Source organism: Cucumis melo, chromosome 7 (genome assembly GCF_025177605.1).
Source record: "Cucumis melo cultivar AY chromosome 7, USDA_Cmelo_AY_1.0, whole genome shotgun sequence".
Classification (NCBI taxonomy): domain Eukaryota; kingdom Viridiplantae; phylum Streptophyta; class Magnoliopsida; order Cucurbitales; family Cucurbitaceae; genus Cucumis; species Cucumis melo.
The window spans coordinates 28086456-28102744 of record NC_066863.1 but is presented as its reverse complement, the minus strand read 5'-3'; the positions used below and the strand labels follow the sequence as shown (position 1 = coordinate 28102744).

General features: G+C 32.5%; 3 protein-coding genes across 3 annotated transcripts; 2 read left to right on the top strand and 1 right to left on the bottom strand.

Moving 5' to 3' along the window:
- The first annotated feature begins 1623 nt into the window (after positions 1–1623).
- LOC103494886 (protein MICRORCHIDIA 7-like) lies at positions 1624–7450 on the top strand. The gene is made up of 19 exons (XM_008456266.2): positions 1624–2222; positions 2414–2488; positions 2596–2630; positions 2717–2795; positions 2916–3008; positions 3116–3200; positions 3500–3575; positions 3697–3819; positions 3970–4068; positions 4165–4266; positions 4367–4531; positions 4621–4716; positions 4821–4872; positions 4965–5076; positions 5660–6011; positions 6445–6548; positions 6667–6745; positions 6853–6996; positions 7122–7450. Exons 1-19 carry the CDS (start codon positions 1715–1717, stop codon positions 7194–7196), a joined length of 2454 nt encoding a protein of 817 aa, XP_008454488.2. The 5' UTR covers positions 1624–1714; the 3' UTR covers positions 7197–7450.
- Positions 7451–8381: 931 nt separating this feature from the next.
- On the top strand, positions 8382–13281 carry LOC103494636 (peptidyl-prolyl cis-trans isomerase FKBP19, chloroplastic). Its single transcript, XM_008455924.3, has 11 exons — positions 8382–8548; positions 8647–8707; positions 8802–8939; positions 11212–11297; positions 11392–11442; positions 11729–11809; positions 11893–11937; positions 12253–12308; positions 12628–12703; positions 12793–12949; positions 13051–13281. The coding sequence occupies exons 1-10, from the start codon at positions 8474–8476 to the stop codon at positions 12895–12897; spliced, it is 774 nt and encodes a 257-aa protein (XP_008454146.1). The 5' UTR covers positions 8382–8473; the 3' UTR covers positions 12898–12949; positions 13051–13281.
- Positions 13282–13429: 148 nt separating this feature from the next.
- On the bottom strand, positions 13430–15685 carry LOC103494635 (sterol 14-demethylase). Its single transcript, XM_008455923.3, has 2 exons — positions 14965–15685; positions 13430–14666 (listed from the first exon to the last, which is right to left on the bottom strand). Exons 1-2 carry the CDS (start codon positions 15427–15429, stop codon positions 13668–13670), a joined length of 1464 nt encoding a protein of 487 aa, XP_008454145.1. The 5' UTR covers positions 15430–15685; the 3' UTR covers positions 13430–13667.
- Between the last annotated feature and the right edge of the window lie 604 nt (positions 15686–16289).

Below are 16289 nucleotides of genomic sequence, written 5' to 3'. Positions count from 1 at the left end.
TTAGTAATGTGTTATCAGTTGTTAGTCGGTATTTGTTATATTTGTAGATTCTATATTTTATTATAGAAAAATGCTTTTTATGACTTAGAATTCTTATTATATAATGTGCAACAAATATTTGTAAAATGAATAAATATACTGATTAGTGGCGATGATGTAAGTGAAATACATAAGTGAGATCTAAATTATAACATAGAACAACTTTAAAACTATAATCGTTGTTTCGTAAATTTTTAAGATAAAACTTACATATATTTGATATAAACTTGGTATATATATTTAAAAACTAATACTTGGTTGGTATGATTATGTTTCAAATGCAATCAACCAAATTTGAAGATTATGAAATTCAATTAAAATTTTAAAAACTGTAAAAAGAATAATTTGTTATAAGAACAAATTAGGAATGAAATAAAATTTCCTCTACTAAGACAGATGATTTCCATTCTTTTCCATATTTGTGTCTTTTAAATATTTTTAAATAACAAAAAAAGCTAGAAATTAATAAGGCTATCGCCGAGTTTAAAGTAATATCGTAACATATTAGGCTATTCAGTATTCATAACAAAAAAATGACCCATCTAAAATCGTTAGTGTAATTTGACCCATTTGATAAGGTTAGTTTGTGGAAAGATCAAGATTAAGATATATGATATATAGTATATAATCAATTTAAATTTGTACTTGCTTTGAATACATTATAATTAGGAATATATAATAAATGTAACATATTTGATAATGAATGAAATAAAAAATTATTAAATAAATATGTACGATGATTGACATACAATTAGATATTATTTTAAAGGACAAAACGTGAGAATATTTACAAATATAATAAAATATTACAACTATCTTGATCGATTGATTGTAAAATGACAGTAATATTTTACTATATTTTGTAAACATCTTAGTTAATTTTGTTATATTTTAAATAACAAATAAAATTAACTGTGTTTTAAATTTTTCTTATCGTAAATATTTTAGTTTATTTTATCATATTGAAAAATACCAATAAGAAATTATATCTTTAGGATTTTATTATTTAATTTATAAAAAAAAAAGAACAAAAGTATTTTATTATTTCATGATAAACTACATTTTTAATCTAAGTTTTGATGAATACGAGCTTTTGGCCCATGAGTTTTAAAAAATGACTTTTTTAGTCCCCTAATTTATAAAAATAGATTTATTTGTTCTTTGATTTTTTAAAAATAATTATATAATATTTAAAATTAGAAAAAAAATTAAGTTTACGAAATATATAATTTCTAGGAATTATTATTCTAATTTAAATTACCATATAATTATTTTAAATAAAAATATAAAATTATTTGGATGACTCTTAAATCTATTTTTAAAAACTCAAATCGTCAAAAGTACGTTTTTAAAATTCGAAACAAAATAGATATATTCTTTAACCCACTAAATAAAAGGGGCTAAGATATTCATCAAAATTAAGAACTAAAAAGTTAATTTTCCTTAAATATATATATATGTGTGTGTGTGTGTGTGTTTCCTACATCTAAATAGGAAAGGATTTCTAAATTTGCGCACGTGTGATTGGGCCTATAAATAACGATCAAACCGAAACCGTCGCATTTATGCTCTCTGCCCATTCTCTTCCTTTTCTCTCTAAATCTTCTTCGCGCCAATTTTAGTTTCTAAATCCTCAAAAACCTTCATAACTCCCCGATCTCTTTTTTGTTTCTTCATGGCTTCTTCCCTAATCGACAATCGCAACTCCGCAGACGCGATCGACGACGTTAGTGGCGCCCAGACCCTTTCCACTGTCATTAATGCTTCCGCTAATACCGCTGATGCAGGTTCCGGTTCCTGTTTGGTCATTAGTGATGACAGTGACGATTCGTTTTCCCATTCTGTTAACGTCTCTAATCTAAAGAGGAAGTACGTATCGGAAAGCGGAAACTGTAGTTCCAGTGAGGAAGATGATTCTGTTTCGATTTTGAAGTCACCTAAACTCAGTAGTATACCGCTTCTTGTTCAGCCGATTAGGTCTGTGAAAGCTTCTGAGTACGAAACCCCTGTTTCGCCAAGTTCGGTGAAAGTGGAGAATCTGTCGTCGTTTGAGGTTGTTCCTTATAAGATGGAGGATTTGGAAGATGAAAGTAAGGATAATCTTCCGAATAAAAGTTGTAGACAGTTTTGGAAAGCAGGGGATTATGAAGGAAATTGCAACTGTGATCCTATTTCGAGTTCAGGTATTGGAATAACAACTGTTTCTCTGTTTTATAATCCTTTGTTTCTTGATCAACAATGTTATTTACTACCTGTTTTAAGAGTAAGAACTTTTCAACTTCTATAGATTCATAAATCCTGTTGTGGCTTAGAGTAGTGATGATTAAACATAGCTAAATTAGTTGTGACATTGAGTTTTATATTTTTTTTGTAGTTGGTATGGATCATGTTAGAGTTCATCCAAAATTTCTACATTCAAATGCAACAAGTCATAAGTGGGCTTTGGGAGGTAAAATTAGTAGTTTGTTTTTTAATTTTATTATCCTCTATTTTTTTGAGTTCATAATATATTTCTAAATTTGACTTGTTCAATATATATCTCTCTTTCATCAACAGCTTTTGCAGAGCTCTTGGATAACTCTTTAGATGAGGTATTGAGAATTTGTCTCTGATTTAGGTGAAATACTTAAAAATTTCTTTAGTTTCATGTGTTTGATGTTAATTTATTTATTATTAGGTCTGCAATGGGGCTACATATGTTAACATTGACATGTTGATAAACGAAAGGGATGGAAGTAGAATGTTGCTAATTGAAGGTAATGTAATTATTAATATGTAAATGTGAAGCAAATATATAATTCCTTTATGGACTGAGTTTTAATGGAATAAAACCGCTGTTGTCAATCAATCAAATAGTTACATTATTATTGCTGCAGATAACGGCGGTGGGATGTGCCCTGATAAAATAAGGCGTTGTATGTCTCTTGGTTATTCTTCAAAACGAAATATGCCCAATACTATTGGTCAATGTATGCAACTCTGATCTTTCACTGTTTTCTAGCTTTTGATTGATAAACTTTTTTTCAATTCTTTAATCTCTATATAATGTAATCTGACATTACATAATTTGTCTTAGATGGTAATGGGTTCAAAACAAGTACCATGAGGCTTGGAGCAGATGTTATTGTGTTTTCCCGTTGTAGTGGAAGTGATCAAAGAGGGTGAGTTCTTTGTATTTTGAAAGCTTATTATGAAATGGCTATTTAGTGCATTTTATTTATTTGTATTTTTTACTTAGGAGTTAGTAGAAAAGTATTGTTATTAATATAACATATAATGGAATGATTAGAATTTGATTTGTTTGTTTCGTTCCCTTGATGTGATTAATTTGTAATTTTAATCAATTAGATTATACAATAGTATAAATTTATTTTTACCTATGAACTTAAGTTAACTTAAGGGTGAAACAATGATCGAAGATATAACTTCTAATTGACATTTGTTGATTTTCTTTTTATAGCCCAACACAAAGCATTGGCATGTTGTCATACACATTTTTGAGAGACACGGGAAAGGAAGATATTGTGGTTCCCATGGTAAGGGAAAGTAGTTGCAACTACTTGCTCATAGATAGATTGTACACATCAAATGTAATATTTCAAAAGAAAAAAAGAATGATGGTTTAATGACTTTGCTTTTTTGCAAAATTATGTTAAGGTTGACTTTGAGTTTAAAGATGATTGTTGGAGTAAGATGATGCGCTCCGAAGATGATTGGAACAAGAATCTAGAAATCATAGCTCAATGGTCTCCTTATTCGATTGAAGAACTATTTAAACAGGTAAAATAAGTGAGAAGTTACAAAAAAAAAATATTACCATTATTGTATCTATATACTATAGTCTTTTCTTAATTTAAGACAATCATCATCTTTCTTCACTTTTGTTTTTTTATCTCTGCTTAATTTTTTATATTTGATGTCCTTTTTTAGTTCAATTTTGTGAAAGATCATGGGACACGCATTATTATATACAACCTTTGGGAAGACGATGAAGATCATCTGGAACTCGATTTTGATACTGATTTACATGTAAGATTTATAATTTATTTCTTTTTTGATATTGATTTAGAAAAAAACATTATTTTTTAATTGTATAATTACGTTTTATTTTGAAATGTCATACAGGACATTCAAATTAGAGGAGTGAATCGAGATGAGAAGAACATAAAAATGGCACAACAATATCCTAACTCACGCCACTACTTAACCTACCGACATTCACTAAGGGTATGCTTAAGTTAGACATGTAGTTTGAATTAATTGTCTATTCAAATTTATATAAATATTTTTTATTTGGTCACTAACATTTTTTTTTTGGTGATGGTAGATTTATGCATCAATTCTGTATCTCAATCTACCACCGAAATTTAAAATTATTTTAAGAGGAAAAGACGTAAAACATCATAATGTTGCGGATGATCTAATGTTTACAAAGGAGATAATCTATAGACCTCATCAACTTCCTGAGAAGGCAATTAAAAAACAATCAAATGTAACCATTAATTTTCCATTCTTTTATTTTCTTTTATATATCTATGGATGGTGTTTGGAGTAACTTATACTCACCTCATAATTTTACAGATGTGTGTAAAGGTGACAATTGGATTCGTGAAGGATGCACGATCTCATATCGACGTTCAAGGATTCAACGTTTACCACAAAAATCGGTTAATAAAGGTTAGGGTCATTCTCATTTTCTTAAATTAGATCTTAGAAGAGAATGAAATAAAACAATAATTATATAATTTCTTAAACTGCCTGACTTTTTTTTTTATCGCCAGCCATTCTGGAGGATATGGAATCCGGCTGGTAGTGACGGTCGTGGAGTTGTAGGTTAGCTCTTTTTGCTCATTCTAGAATTGGTAGAAAAGGTGGGATGATCATATATTAAATTTCTTAAGTATTTTTTCATATACAATTATTAGGTGTGTTGGAAGCTAATTTTGTGGAACCCGCTCACGACAAGCAAGGTTTCGAGAGAACCATCGTACTTTCGAGGCTTGAGTCTCGATTGATTCAAATTCAAAAAGATTACTGGTAAATCCTTCTTTTAACTCACCGGTTATATTTTGAAATATGCCAAATAGATTAAGGAGCTACTAATTACAAAATTGAAAATTTTAGCAAACTTGGTTATTGAATACAAAATTAAATGGGTAAGGATTTATTAAATGCTTAAAGTTTTAGAACTTAGTGACCTAAATTGGAAGTTTAAATTACAAATTTTTAGATTAATGAATCTATTTGATTGAAAATAAAAGAGTTTAGTACTGTGTTTTTTTTTAATTATTTTAGTTTTTGAAAATTAAACCTATAAACATTCATCTTTTGAACTTCTTGATTTCTAACAACAAAGTCCATGTCAATACGTAGGAGTCAAGTTCATTCTATCGAGAAATAACCATATTTTAAAAAAATTATTTTTTTGTAACTCTTACACTTAAATACATAAATTACATTACAAGTATACAAACTATAAGGAATTGAGAAGATACAAGTTTGCTTGGTTGTCCAAATCGAAAAATAAAAAACAAAATGGCTAGCAATATATAAAACCTTAAAAAACTCATGAGGATGTTTAGTTTAATCTGACCCACATAATGGTTTGTTGATGATTTAGGACCAAAAATTGTCAAGTGGTGGGTTACGCTCCAAGACGACGTTTAGTAGAATCTAATAATAATATGGATAAAATGAATGGTGGAGCAAATGTGGGTAGTGGTATAAATCTCTCAAGTAGTACTAGTAGCACTACTCCTCCTCCTACTTCTTCGACGGTCCTTCCTACAACTACAACTACAACCAAGCCTAATGTGATTTTTGAGAAACTAGTACTGCCAAATGTAAAAGTTACAGCTCAACCTGGAATGACTCCCGGATCAACCATGTACACTTACACATCTCATCAATCTTCTCCTCCGTCCACTGGTATGGCCAACCCCGTCATCCGACAACCACGACCTTCTGTACAGGTAAATACTCAATTGCTATTAAGTTTTAATAAAAATGAACTATTTTAGTCTCTTAATGAAAAAATGATTATGGACCTAAAGTGCGAATGTGTTAGAAGTACAAAAATTGGAATAGAGACAAGCCTAACTTGTTAATAGTTTACATCTTTAGAACTTAGCACTTGTAAGATTTTATATTGAAATCACGCTAGATTTTAGTTATAATAATTGATCACATGGGCTAATTAAATTGATAGTGATGTGTATAAAATAGGTTTGAAGAATAAAAGCACAATATATATTTACTTTCAAGTTGTGTGTCTTTTGATTTGATAATAAGAGTACTGTGAAATTAGAGTTTTTCTTTAATCATCTTTTTAGTCGATAGATGCAATCAATTAAATTCATAAAGGCATTCAAATATTAAACCAAATGTCATTTTTCCAACTTGCAGTCACCCACCGTCAACTCAAATGGAATGTTATTTGGTAATGCCGGTATAACATCAAGTTTGAAAAGGGGGAAAGAAGAGTTAATTGATCTGCTCAGGCCGGAAAGGTGACAAAATAAAATCATCAATACATTATATTTCGGTTTTGAAGACGTTTCAATTTTTGTTTCATTGGTTTGTCCAATACTTAATTACTTTAATTTTTCTTCTTCAATTTGTCTATAGGTTAAAGGATCCATATGTCAGCAGTTTGATGACTTATTTCTCGAATGAAATAGACAAGTATAGATGTCTGGAAAGCACAGTAAGCATATCCATGATTCCAAAACTTTGTGTTTTACTTTTTTGAATTTGTATAAGATAATGTAGGTTTATGAATTTGATGGTATGATCATATTTTCCTCATCAAAGGTTGCTACTCTTAAAAACCAATTGCATGAAGCAACCCAAAAGCTAGAAGAGAAGGAGAAAGAACGTATGCTTCAGATTGATTTTAGCTCAGCTGAAATTATGAAAAAAGACAAGGAGATCGCTACTTTGACTGAGAGATTATGGGTTAGTAACATCTATATATATATATATATATATATATATATATATACACATATGTATCTGTATGTAAAATCGTAGTTTACAATTAAGTTTGATTCATGTGTTTTGTTGTGTCGGGTCTCTTACAGGATGCAACTGCCAGTATTAACGAGCTACGTGGGAGAATAAGCGAGCTCGAAAATAGTAACAACGTAACACTTTGAACTTCAGGAGCTATTTAGTTAATTAGAGCTTATCTTTACTTACAATTAAGAATTATTGGTAAAGATCATGTTTTGTAAATGTCTTCGTTATTAAATATGTTTGATGTTACTACGTAATTATTTAATTACTTTTTTTTTTTACCAAATGTAATTATAATTTGTAGTAGAGGAGGAAATTATTAGGCACAATTAAAAGGAAATTAAATTTGTCACCTTCCTTTTTTTTCCTATTTGTAAATTATCCAATGCTTATATTTGGTGGTTGTTTTTAGTCATTTTCTTAATTAGACTCTCTTTTCTTTGAATTATTCTTTATTTCTAGATGATAATACATTTATAAAACCTTAAAGTCTCGATTCATTTATAATTTTGATGATCTAAGTCTAAATTAATTGTAACTAAATGCAAATTCCTTAAGTTATTGAAATTATTAAAGTGCAAATGTTTTCCACAATGTATCTAACTGTTGCATTTAACTTTTTATCCACTCAAAGCTATATCCTTATATGTATATATATATAATTAAACATACAAAATAAATTAGATCTTGTTCTTTTTATTCCAATGATTTTACTATTGAACTTTAATCTAAATCCAAAATCAAACAATTTGCGTAACGTATTTGCTATTTCATACAAAAATATTTATTAATTATGTGACAACTCTTGGTGTGTTTAGAAGTGATTTTAGCCATTTTTCATTACCTAAAATTACTTTTGCATAAAGATATGGTATTTGACAACCTAAAACAAACGGTGATTTTAGAGAAATTGACTATTACTCAAAATTGATTTTTGAAGCATCCGAGATAGTGGAAAAGTGATTAACTCGGAATCACTAACCTTATTTTATATGATTTTTTAAATATCCAAAATACTCTTTTCTAAGTAATGTGGTAATTTTAAAATCATTTTTCTTATCAAACATGATGATTGGAAATTAATTTTAAAATACCCTTTTCTAAGTAAGAATTTATTACCAAATATAAAATCACTTCTTCAACTATCACAACGCATCCTTAATTAAAAACAAAAATAACTTTGAAGAACTATCCCCCTTAGTTATATAAATTAAAATACTTTATATAATGATATCAAAATAGAATATTTAAAACAAATTTAAAAGCATAAGTTTTATGTAGAAACCAAAATAATAAACTAAATAGTAACAAATAGAGAAGGCGAAGGGGGCAATTTGGTCCAATTACAAATGTGAGGCCGTTATCTTCCCGCGGACCTCTCTACACTTAGAGACCCTTCTTCTTCCACTGATCAACAATGGCATCCATCTCCGCTACTGGCTCTCTTCTCAAATTCCCCACTTTCTTCTCCGGGAAGAAGACTCTCAACACGGTACCTTCTTCACTCTATTCCCTATCTCTTCAACACTCCGATTCCATGTGCTTCCTAAAGCATTTTGCTAACCTTTTTTTTTTTTTTTTTTAATTTAGAGCTGCAGCGGACCCCATTTCGTTCACTTTCCCCACGATTCTCACCCTTCTTCATCTTCCGGTACTTGTTTCATTGTTGTTTCTGGAGTTGGGTTTGCAAAGTTTTGTTGATTGGTATTTTTTTAGTAATTCTTGTTTACATTTGTTATGTATAGGTGGTGACACTACTGAGGGATGTCTCAAGGTTGTATTTGATCGAAGGGCTGTGGTTTTCTCATCCTTTGGCCTACTTGCTGGAGCCTTGTTGAAGGTTGCGGATGACGGAGTAGCTGTGGCATCTGAGTTTGCTGATAGTAATTTCCTGTGCTTTACCGCTCGTTCATTTCTGTTGATAATTAGGGATAGTGGGTGTTTGAGTTATCCGTTACCTGCTCCTTCACATTGTAGTTTTTTACTTTGGCTATCCAAGGTACAACTGCTCTTGCCACATTTGATGTGATTTATGAATTTAAATCTTCTACCCGCTTAGACAAGGCAATTAGCTACCTTATGTTCTGAGCCTGGTTTGTATTGATTATCAAAATTGTTGTCCAATAGCTTGGTGATCCAATTCTAATAATCCCCTGAAATTACTTGCTGTTCTTGGAGAAACTTTAGAGCCTTTTGATCCACACGAACATAAAACTTTCATCCCACTAAATAACTCTGCCATTGCTTAATTCCCAACACAATCTCCATCGATTCTTGCTCATAAACGGGTATAACCTTGAGGTAGATCATGATCATGATAGGGGTCAAGATCTTTTTGCATTGGTACGATCCTCAGCTCATGAACCACAGTATCTATCTCTGTTATGAACGGCAATTGAATTCTGGAAAAGCCAGCACAGGTACAGTTTTCATGGTTTTCAGTTGTTAAAATGTGGCTTTCACTTACTCCTTCCACCCAAAATTGTCTCTTTTGAAATGTTAGGTAAGGGGCCAGGCAATTACTCAATTGGTCATAAATAAACTGCAGCAGTATGGTCAACTTATTTGGGATTGTTCCCTTATTGAGGAGCCTAATAATCTACACAGAAATCCCATCTGCCGTTTTCTCCTTTTCCATCAACACAGGAGTAGAAATTGGCTCATACTCGGTCCAGTGACCCCTATTGAAAGCATATCACTGAGCAGCAAATCTATCACAATCTTTTTTAAACTGAGGATAAGGCATCCCACTGACCTGGGTCGAACAACTTTGTGCTCCCTCCTTCTGGTTGGTAGTAATACAACAATAGCTGAAACATGGGCAAATTGTTGTAGAACGGGTGAAATTTCATGTGGTACTCCCTCATTCCTATTGGTGGACGTGTCTAGGGATCGGGTTTCCATCTGCAGGGGATTGAGATCCATTAGAATATCCTTCTGTTTTCATCATTTTATCTCAATATCACTTCCTCCTTACATCTTGAAACTTTGTAGCCAACTTTCCCCTGTCCACGCTCATCTATCCCATGACAACTTTTGCACTCTTAGCATATTGTGTGTTGCCTAGTGGTTAGGAGAAAGAAAAAGGTCTCAACAACTCCTTCAACTGTAATCCTTATGATCCACACAGCCAAATGCATCCAGCTAAGTTTTAGTCATCCAGCTAAGTTTTAGAGGCTGGTGATTCTAATGTGAGTGAAACCAAAATATTTACTCTACTGACCAGTAGTGGGTTCTAAAGGTAATAATCTTGATATTAATATAGCCGATTAAGTTGATCTAATTAGAAGATGGATGTCTAGTTAGTAGCATTTTTCCTATTAAATTTAGTGACTTGTAGGAGGAGTTATTGGCAGCAAGGTCAAATCTTGGGGCAGAGTTCTAGATCTTGACTTGGGTATTATTGAACTAAATTTATCTCAAATATGCTATGCAGAAAAGAACCGCTGAAGTCCTACATAACTATCATACTGTAACAAAAAATACTATAATTTTAGCTGTTACTTTGTGCAGTATGATTGAACAAAGTATGTGGGAAACTAGGCAGTTTTCAAAACAAACTCTTATGATGCTAATAGCTTATTATATTCAGTCTGAACAAACCTTCACTTTGAAGAACTAAGACTGAGTTAGGGAAATTCTTGTAGGACAGAACAGGGCTCAAGATGTATGGTAGCATTTGAATTTGTTGAGACTTGAGATTATAGGAATATTTCAGTCAGATAAATTCTTTTTTGCTTGCAAATTTTTGTTTTTGTTCTATATCTTTTTTCTTTATCTTGTGACTTGTTAGTTAAATTTTATCCTTTATTTGTTGTCCAGTTTAAGTTATGTTCTGAAGTTTGAATAGACGTTAGTTCTTTATCAATTAGATTTGAATAAATTGTTTTTTTTTTTTTTTTATCTTAATGCAAACTTGGTTTTCCATTACAAAAAGGAAAAAAAGGGAAAAAAAAATACTTAGGATAGCCATCTTTTCATGAGACAGAAATATTTGGGTACTTTACCCTGGTTTCATTATTGATATTATGTACCTTGAAGTATCTTTTTATGGTTTCGCTTTGTCTCAATCCCTTTTGGTATAAACTTTTGCTTAGAATAAAAATTTAGGCACCTGGATGTGTTAATAGTTGGTATATTTGCACACACATACAGTGCCAGCTCTTAGGGGGAAGGATTACGGCAAGACTAAAATGAAATATTCGGACTATACTGAGACAGAATCAGGTCTTCAATATAAGGTCACGCATTATGAAGTTATAATAAAATACTATATTTTTGTGTTCATGCTCTCACAAGTCTTATTTGTTTTAACTTTACTTGACAAGGCTGCAGGATCTAAGGAAGGGTGAAGGCCCCTCACCAAAAGTGGGAGATACCGTTGTGGTAAGATAGTGCAGTTTATGGATAACTAAAGACTCTGGAAAGAAATTATTTCTCAAATATGTCAAATTGATGGCTTCCATTACATGTTTAATGCTTGATGGTGTTATATTTCAATATTATATCTTTTGATTAAGAATAAATAATTCTCACAAACATAAATTGATATGCAATTTATAATATTTTATACTTTGAGTGGGAGTTTCCAATTGAGGATTGAGCAAGAAGCAAAGTCAAACTGAAAATTGATATTGCCTGCATCTTTTCAAGGCCTATATGTTTATTTTAGGTTGATTGGGATGGCTATACAATTGGGTATTATGGCCGCATATTTGAAGCCAGAAATAAGACAAAGGGTGGTTCTTTCGAGGTAGGCAATGCTTTGGCTTCTCAGATTTGGAGTTTAAGAATGTTCTCAACCGTTTTATTGAATCTTAATATATTATTGCCCAGGGTGACGACAAGGCCTTCTTCAAATTTAGGTTAGGATCTCAAGAGGTGAGAAGTATGTTACCATTTGGAAAGATGCGCCTTTCTTTACTTAATTGTGATGATTCGGAAACTTACTGTACTGTTTTTATGACTTGTTTTCTATTTGTTGGTGTATTAAATTAAACTGTAGCTATTGTCTTTTTCGTGAAATCTCTAATTGTTGTTTGTTTGTTCAATATGTTAAAAAATTTGGCTGTTGTTTAATTGCGTGGTGTTATCATTGCTCATACTAATTTTCTTAACGTGTTTTGATTTAACTTTAAATCTTAGTGACTTGTTTCTTTTAAAATTTAAGCTTCCTTAGGTTTTCCTCTATTTCAGGTGATTCAAGCATTTGAGGAAGCTGTTATGGGCATGACGTTGGGTGGTGTTAGAAGGTTCTGCCTTTTCTTTTATTAACCTTGGATATTTCTTGCCAGTGTGGATAGCTTAACTGACGCATTCTTAAATAAAATTAGTATTAGTTATACTTCATCGCTTATCGATTGGTAAAATGTTTGATGTAGTTTTTCTTTACTGAGATAAAGTTGCGTGGCCTCTGACATTGTTGTACAAACTATATACTATTTGATCTAAAGCAAGTTGTTAATAAATTAAAATGTAATGAACTATATTTGTACATGAATGCCAAGTGCATGTGCATTTTTCTTTTCTGAATCCATGCACTATATTTATAATCCATATGGCCTCGAGCAGGATTATAGTTCCACCAGAATTGGGATATCCTGATAATGACTATACTAAAAAGGGTCCAAGACCAACGACATTCTCGGTAACATTTCATTTTTCCATACTAAACCTATATACGGTTGCATGAACACATGTGGGTTTTTTTTTCACTATTGACTGCAACACTTTCAGGGCCAACGAGCATTGGCCTTTGTTTTGAGGAACCAAGGATTGATAGACAAGACTCTTTTGTTTGACATTGAACTTCTGAAAATCATTCCAAACTCATCAGTTTAAGGTTGGTTGACGTGTCTGCAAAATTCTGCTCAGCAAACATGATTCCGTGAAGGTTTGTTTTCTTTTTTATCCTTTAGTATATATACATATCACGATTTGATTGACAGGCTATATAGCCTTCTCATTTACTACTGGATTCCTTACATTTTACAGGGGTTTCAGAGGCAACAAAAAACTGTTAACAGGAAGCTGTGAGATTCTTTGCGAATCATTAGTTTATCCCCGTTAAAAATGTATAGAGGAATCACGTGCACTTGGTCTGTATTATAACAATTTTTAATATACTCCAGTTTTCTGATATGATCTTGGTCTGAACACTTTTTTCAAGGAAAGATAATGAAGAAATAATAATAAAAAAAAAAAAGGTATATTTGCGATGGACTATGATCTTGTTCCGCCCATCAAACTTGTTCTGAATGGCCATGAAAATTCGATTTGATTGTATTATGTTCTCTCATCTGAGCATGCAAGACACCCTGTATTTTGAGCTTCCGCTATGGAGAGAAACTTAGAGGTTCTAATAAACTTAGAATGCAGAAACACCCATTTTAAATGGTTCCAACAATAACAAAACGATATTACAAACTAACATAAATTAGATTTAACACTGAAAGGGACCTATGGTCAAACTCGATGATAGAAACCTCCTAGAAGCACAAACGGTTGAAGAATTGCATAAATGAAGTTGGTGGAGGTGGGGGAGAAAAAAACAAACATCCCAGCAATAATTAAATACGGTTAAGTTTACAAAGACTTGAACGTTCTTCCCATTAACTAACTGAAAGCTTCCTTCTCTTGTACCTGACCATAACTTTCCCTTTGACACCCACAACCATAGCATTCCAATCAATTTCAGGAAAAGGAGATATTAGCTCCAGTTCGAAATTTCTTAGCAACTGACTCCATATTGCTTTTATCTGTAGATAAGCGAAGGGTTCGCCGAGGCACCCATGCCTACCACCTCCGAACGAGATGTAGGAGAATGGTCCAGCCGCCTTGTCTTCATCTCTCCCAGGGGCGAACCTGTCTGGATCATACCTGTCGGGATCCTTATACACATGAGGAAGTCGGTTAGCGAAAGCTGGAGATGTGGCAATTATATGACCCTTTGGAATATCATATTCTTTCCCTTCTCTGGTTGTAACACTAAAATCACTATGCGAACTTCGCATCAACATAATCAGTGGAGGGTGAAGTCTGAGAGCTTCTTTAATGCACCTATAGAGATTGTCCATTTCAGACAAGATATCATGATCAATCTTGTCGCCATGCTTACCCATCAGTCTTTGCTGTTCCTCTAAGACAGCAGACATGTACTCTTTGTGGCATAGGAGATAAGCGCCAGTCCAAGTTGAGGTAATAGAACTAGTATGTTGACCTGCAAAAAGAGCAGCTATGAGCAAACCAGTGACTTCGGAATCTGTTGTTGACCGCCCATCTTTGTACTTTGAGTCGATAAAACATTGCAACATATCATTATCTGAACTCCCATTGCATTTTCTGGAAGCTATGATCTTTGCAAAGATATCCGCAAGCTTGCTGCGTGCTTGATCACGACGACGATGAGCCGGGATGGGAAGGTAGGGAAACATAACACTGATTGGGAGCATTCCATTGTCAAGGTCATGAAACAAAGCTGAAACATCCGCGAAAAGCTTATCACGAACCTCACTTCCCAAAAGGCATCTACTAGCTGTTAAGATGATAAGATGTTCCAACTCATACTTGAGATCCACCTCCCCACTGTCACCCCACTTAGAGAAGAAATCCTGCTCAAAATACCCCACCACATCCCAAGGTTACACAGATTCTAAAGAATAATGTAGAAACAAAGAGACTGGAAATCAAAGATTTGGACGTAATCATCAGAAAAGTAGGATGGATGTTGAATTTAGCATGCATTATCATTAGCAAGGAGATCAGTAAAACTAGACAGAGCACAGGTTCTTAGAGAATCCTAACATTTACAATCCTTATCTGAAGCTTGCATTAAATGAATATGAATATTATAGTCCTTTCACTTTCATTCTTAAATTCCTATCAATTTATTAGATCTATGATACTGACCTCTGCTTCTCTAACCATCTGATCTACGTATCCTTTCAGTTTTGTGACTCTGAGAGCCTCAGTGAAGAACCTGAACTGTTCTTGACGAATGGAGTAATCCACATCGAACACAACGCCAGGGCCAAAAGTTGGGACATTAAACTGGTAAACTTCCTGCTGGCTAAGATCAGACTCGGATGCTTTGAAGAAATGTGCAGAAACCTCAGGGCCAATCAAGAAGGTAATTTTTTTATGCAATAAGTTAACGGTGAAAACACTCCCAAGTTTGGGGTACTCCTTCCTCAGCATCACAATCGGACCTTTAAGGAAACGGAGCAATCCCCCAATAAAGGGGATGCCTTTAACAGTGGGAGGAGCCCGTTTGTTAGATCTGGAATTGAGAAGAGCGGAAATAAGCTTTGCGAGGAGTAAAGTGGCGAGAAGAAGAAGACCCACATTGAAGAATTTGTTGTTATCAGGTTCCATGGCAAAGGACCTGGGAAAGATCTTCCCAGGAATGGGGTTGAGATTGAAGAAGAAACAGAGAGAGAGAGAGTAGGAGAGGGAATTGATAGGAAAGTGGAATCGTAATTCAGAGATTGAAGATGGAGAGATTAGGAGGAAGGCATTTGAAGGGGAAGAAGAGGACAGAATCAGACAGCTGGGGAGAGAGAGTGAAGGAGAGATTTTAATTACATGTGTGTGTGATTAACATTAAAGACTATGCCATAGTGGGGGCTTAAGGGTTTATCCCTCATTCTGCTTTTGGCTTCACATGTGTAAAACAGTGGGTCTCATGGTTTTAACCTTTTTAAATATATTTCTAAATTTTAATTTTAGTTTTTATTGAAAATTTGTCCAAAAAAAATATAACATTTCATAAAATATTTAAACTCCATCGTTCTTAGATAAAATAGATGTAATCAATTTTATCTTTAATGATTTTAATAAATAATTTATCATTTTTTTTATTTTTAAATATGAATCCAAATTAAAATATAGCAAATTAGTATTGTCTGTTTATAAGTAAAATAATAGATCAATATAAACTACTACCTATATCATGATAGACACCGGTCTATCTTGATGACTAATTGAGATATTTTGTTATATTGTGAACTTCAAAAGGTTTATCATTTAAGATAATTTCTTTCTAAAGTATTTTTTTGTATTTTTTTGAGTTTGATTTTATTGTAGGTTCTAAATTTCTTTTTTAATTTGAATTTTGTTGCTTGTTGCCTCTTAACAAATTTTAAGATTTATACCCTTAATTTTAATTTTGTACTAGATAGTCGTTTTTCCTAGATCGTGTAATTGTTTATTAATTAATTTTAAAATTAAAATTA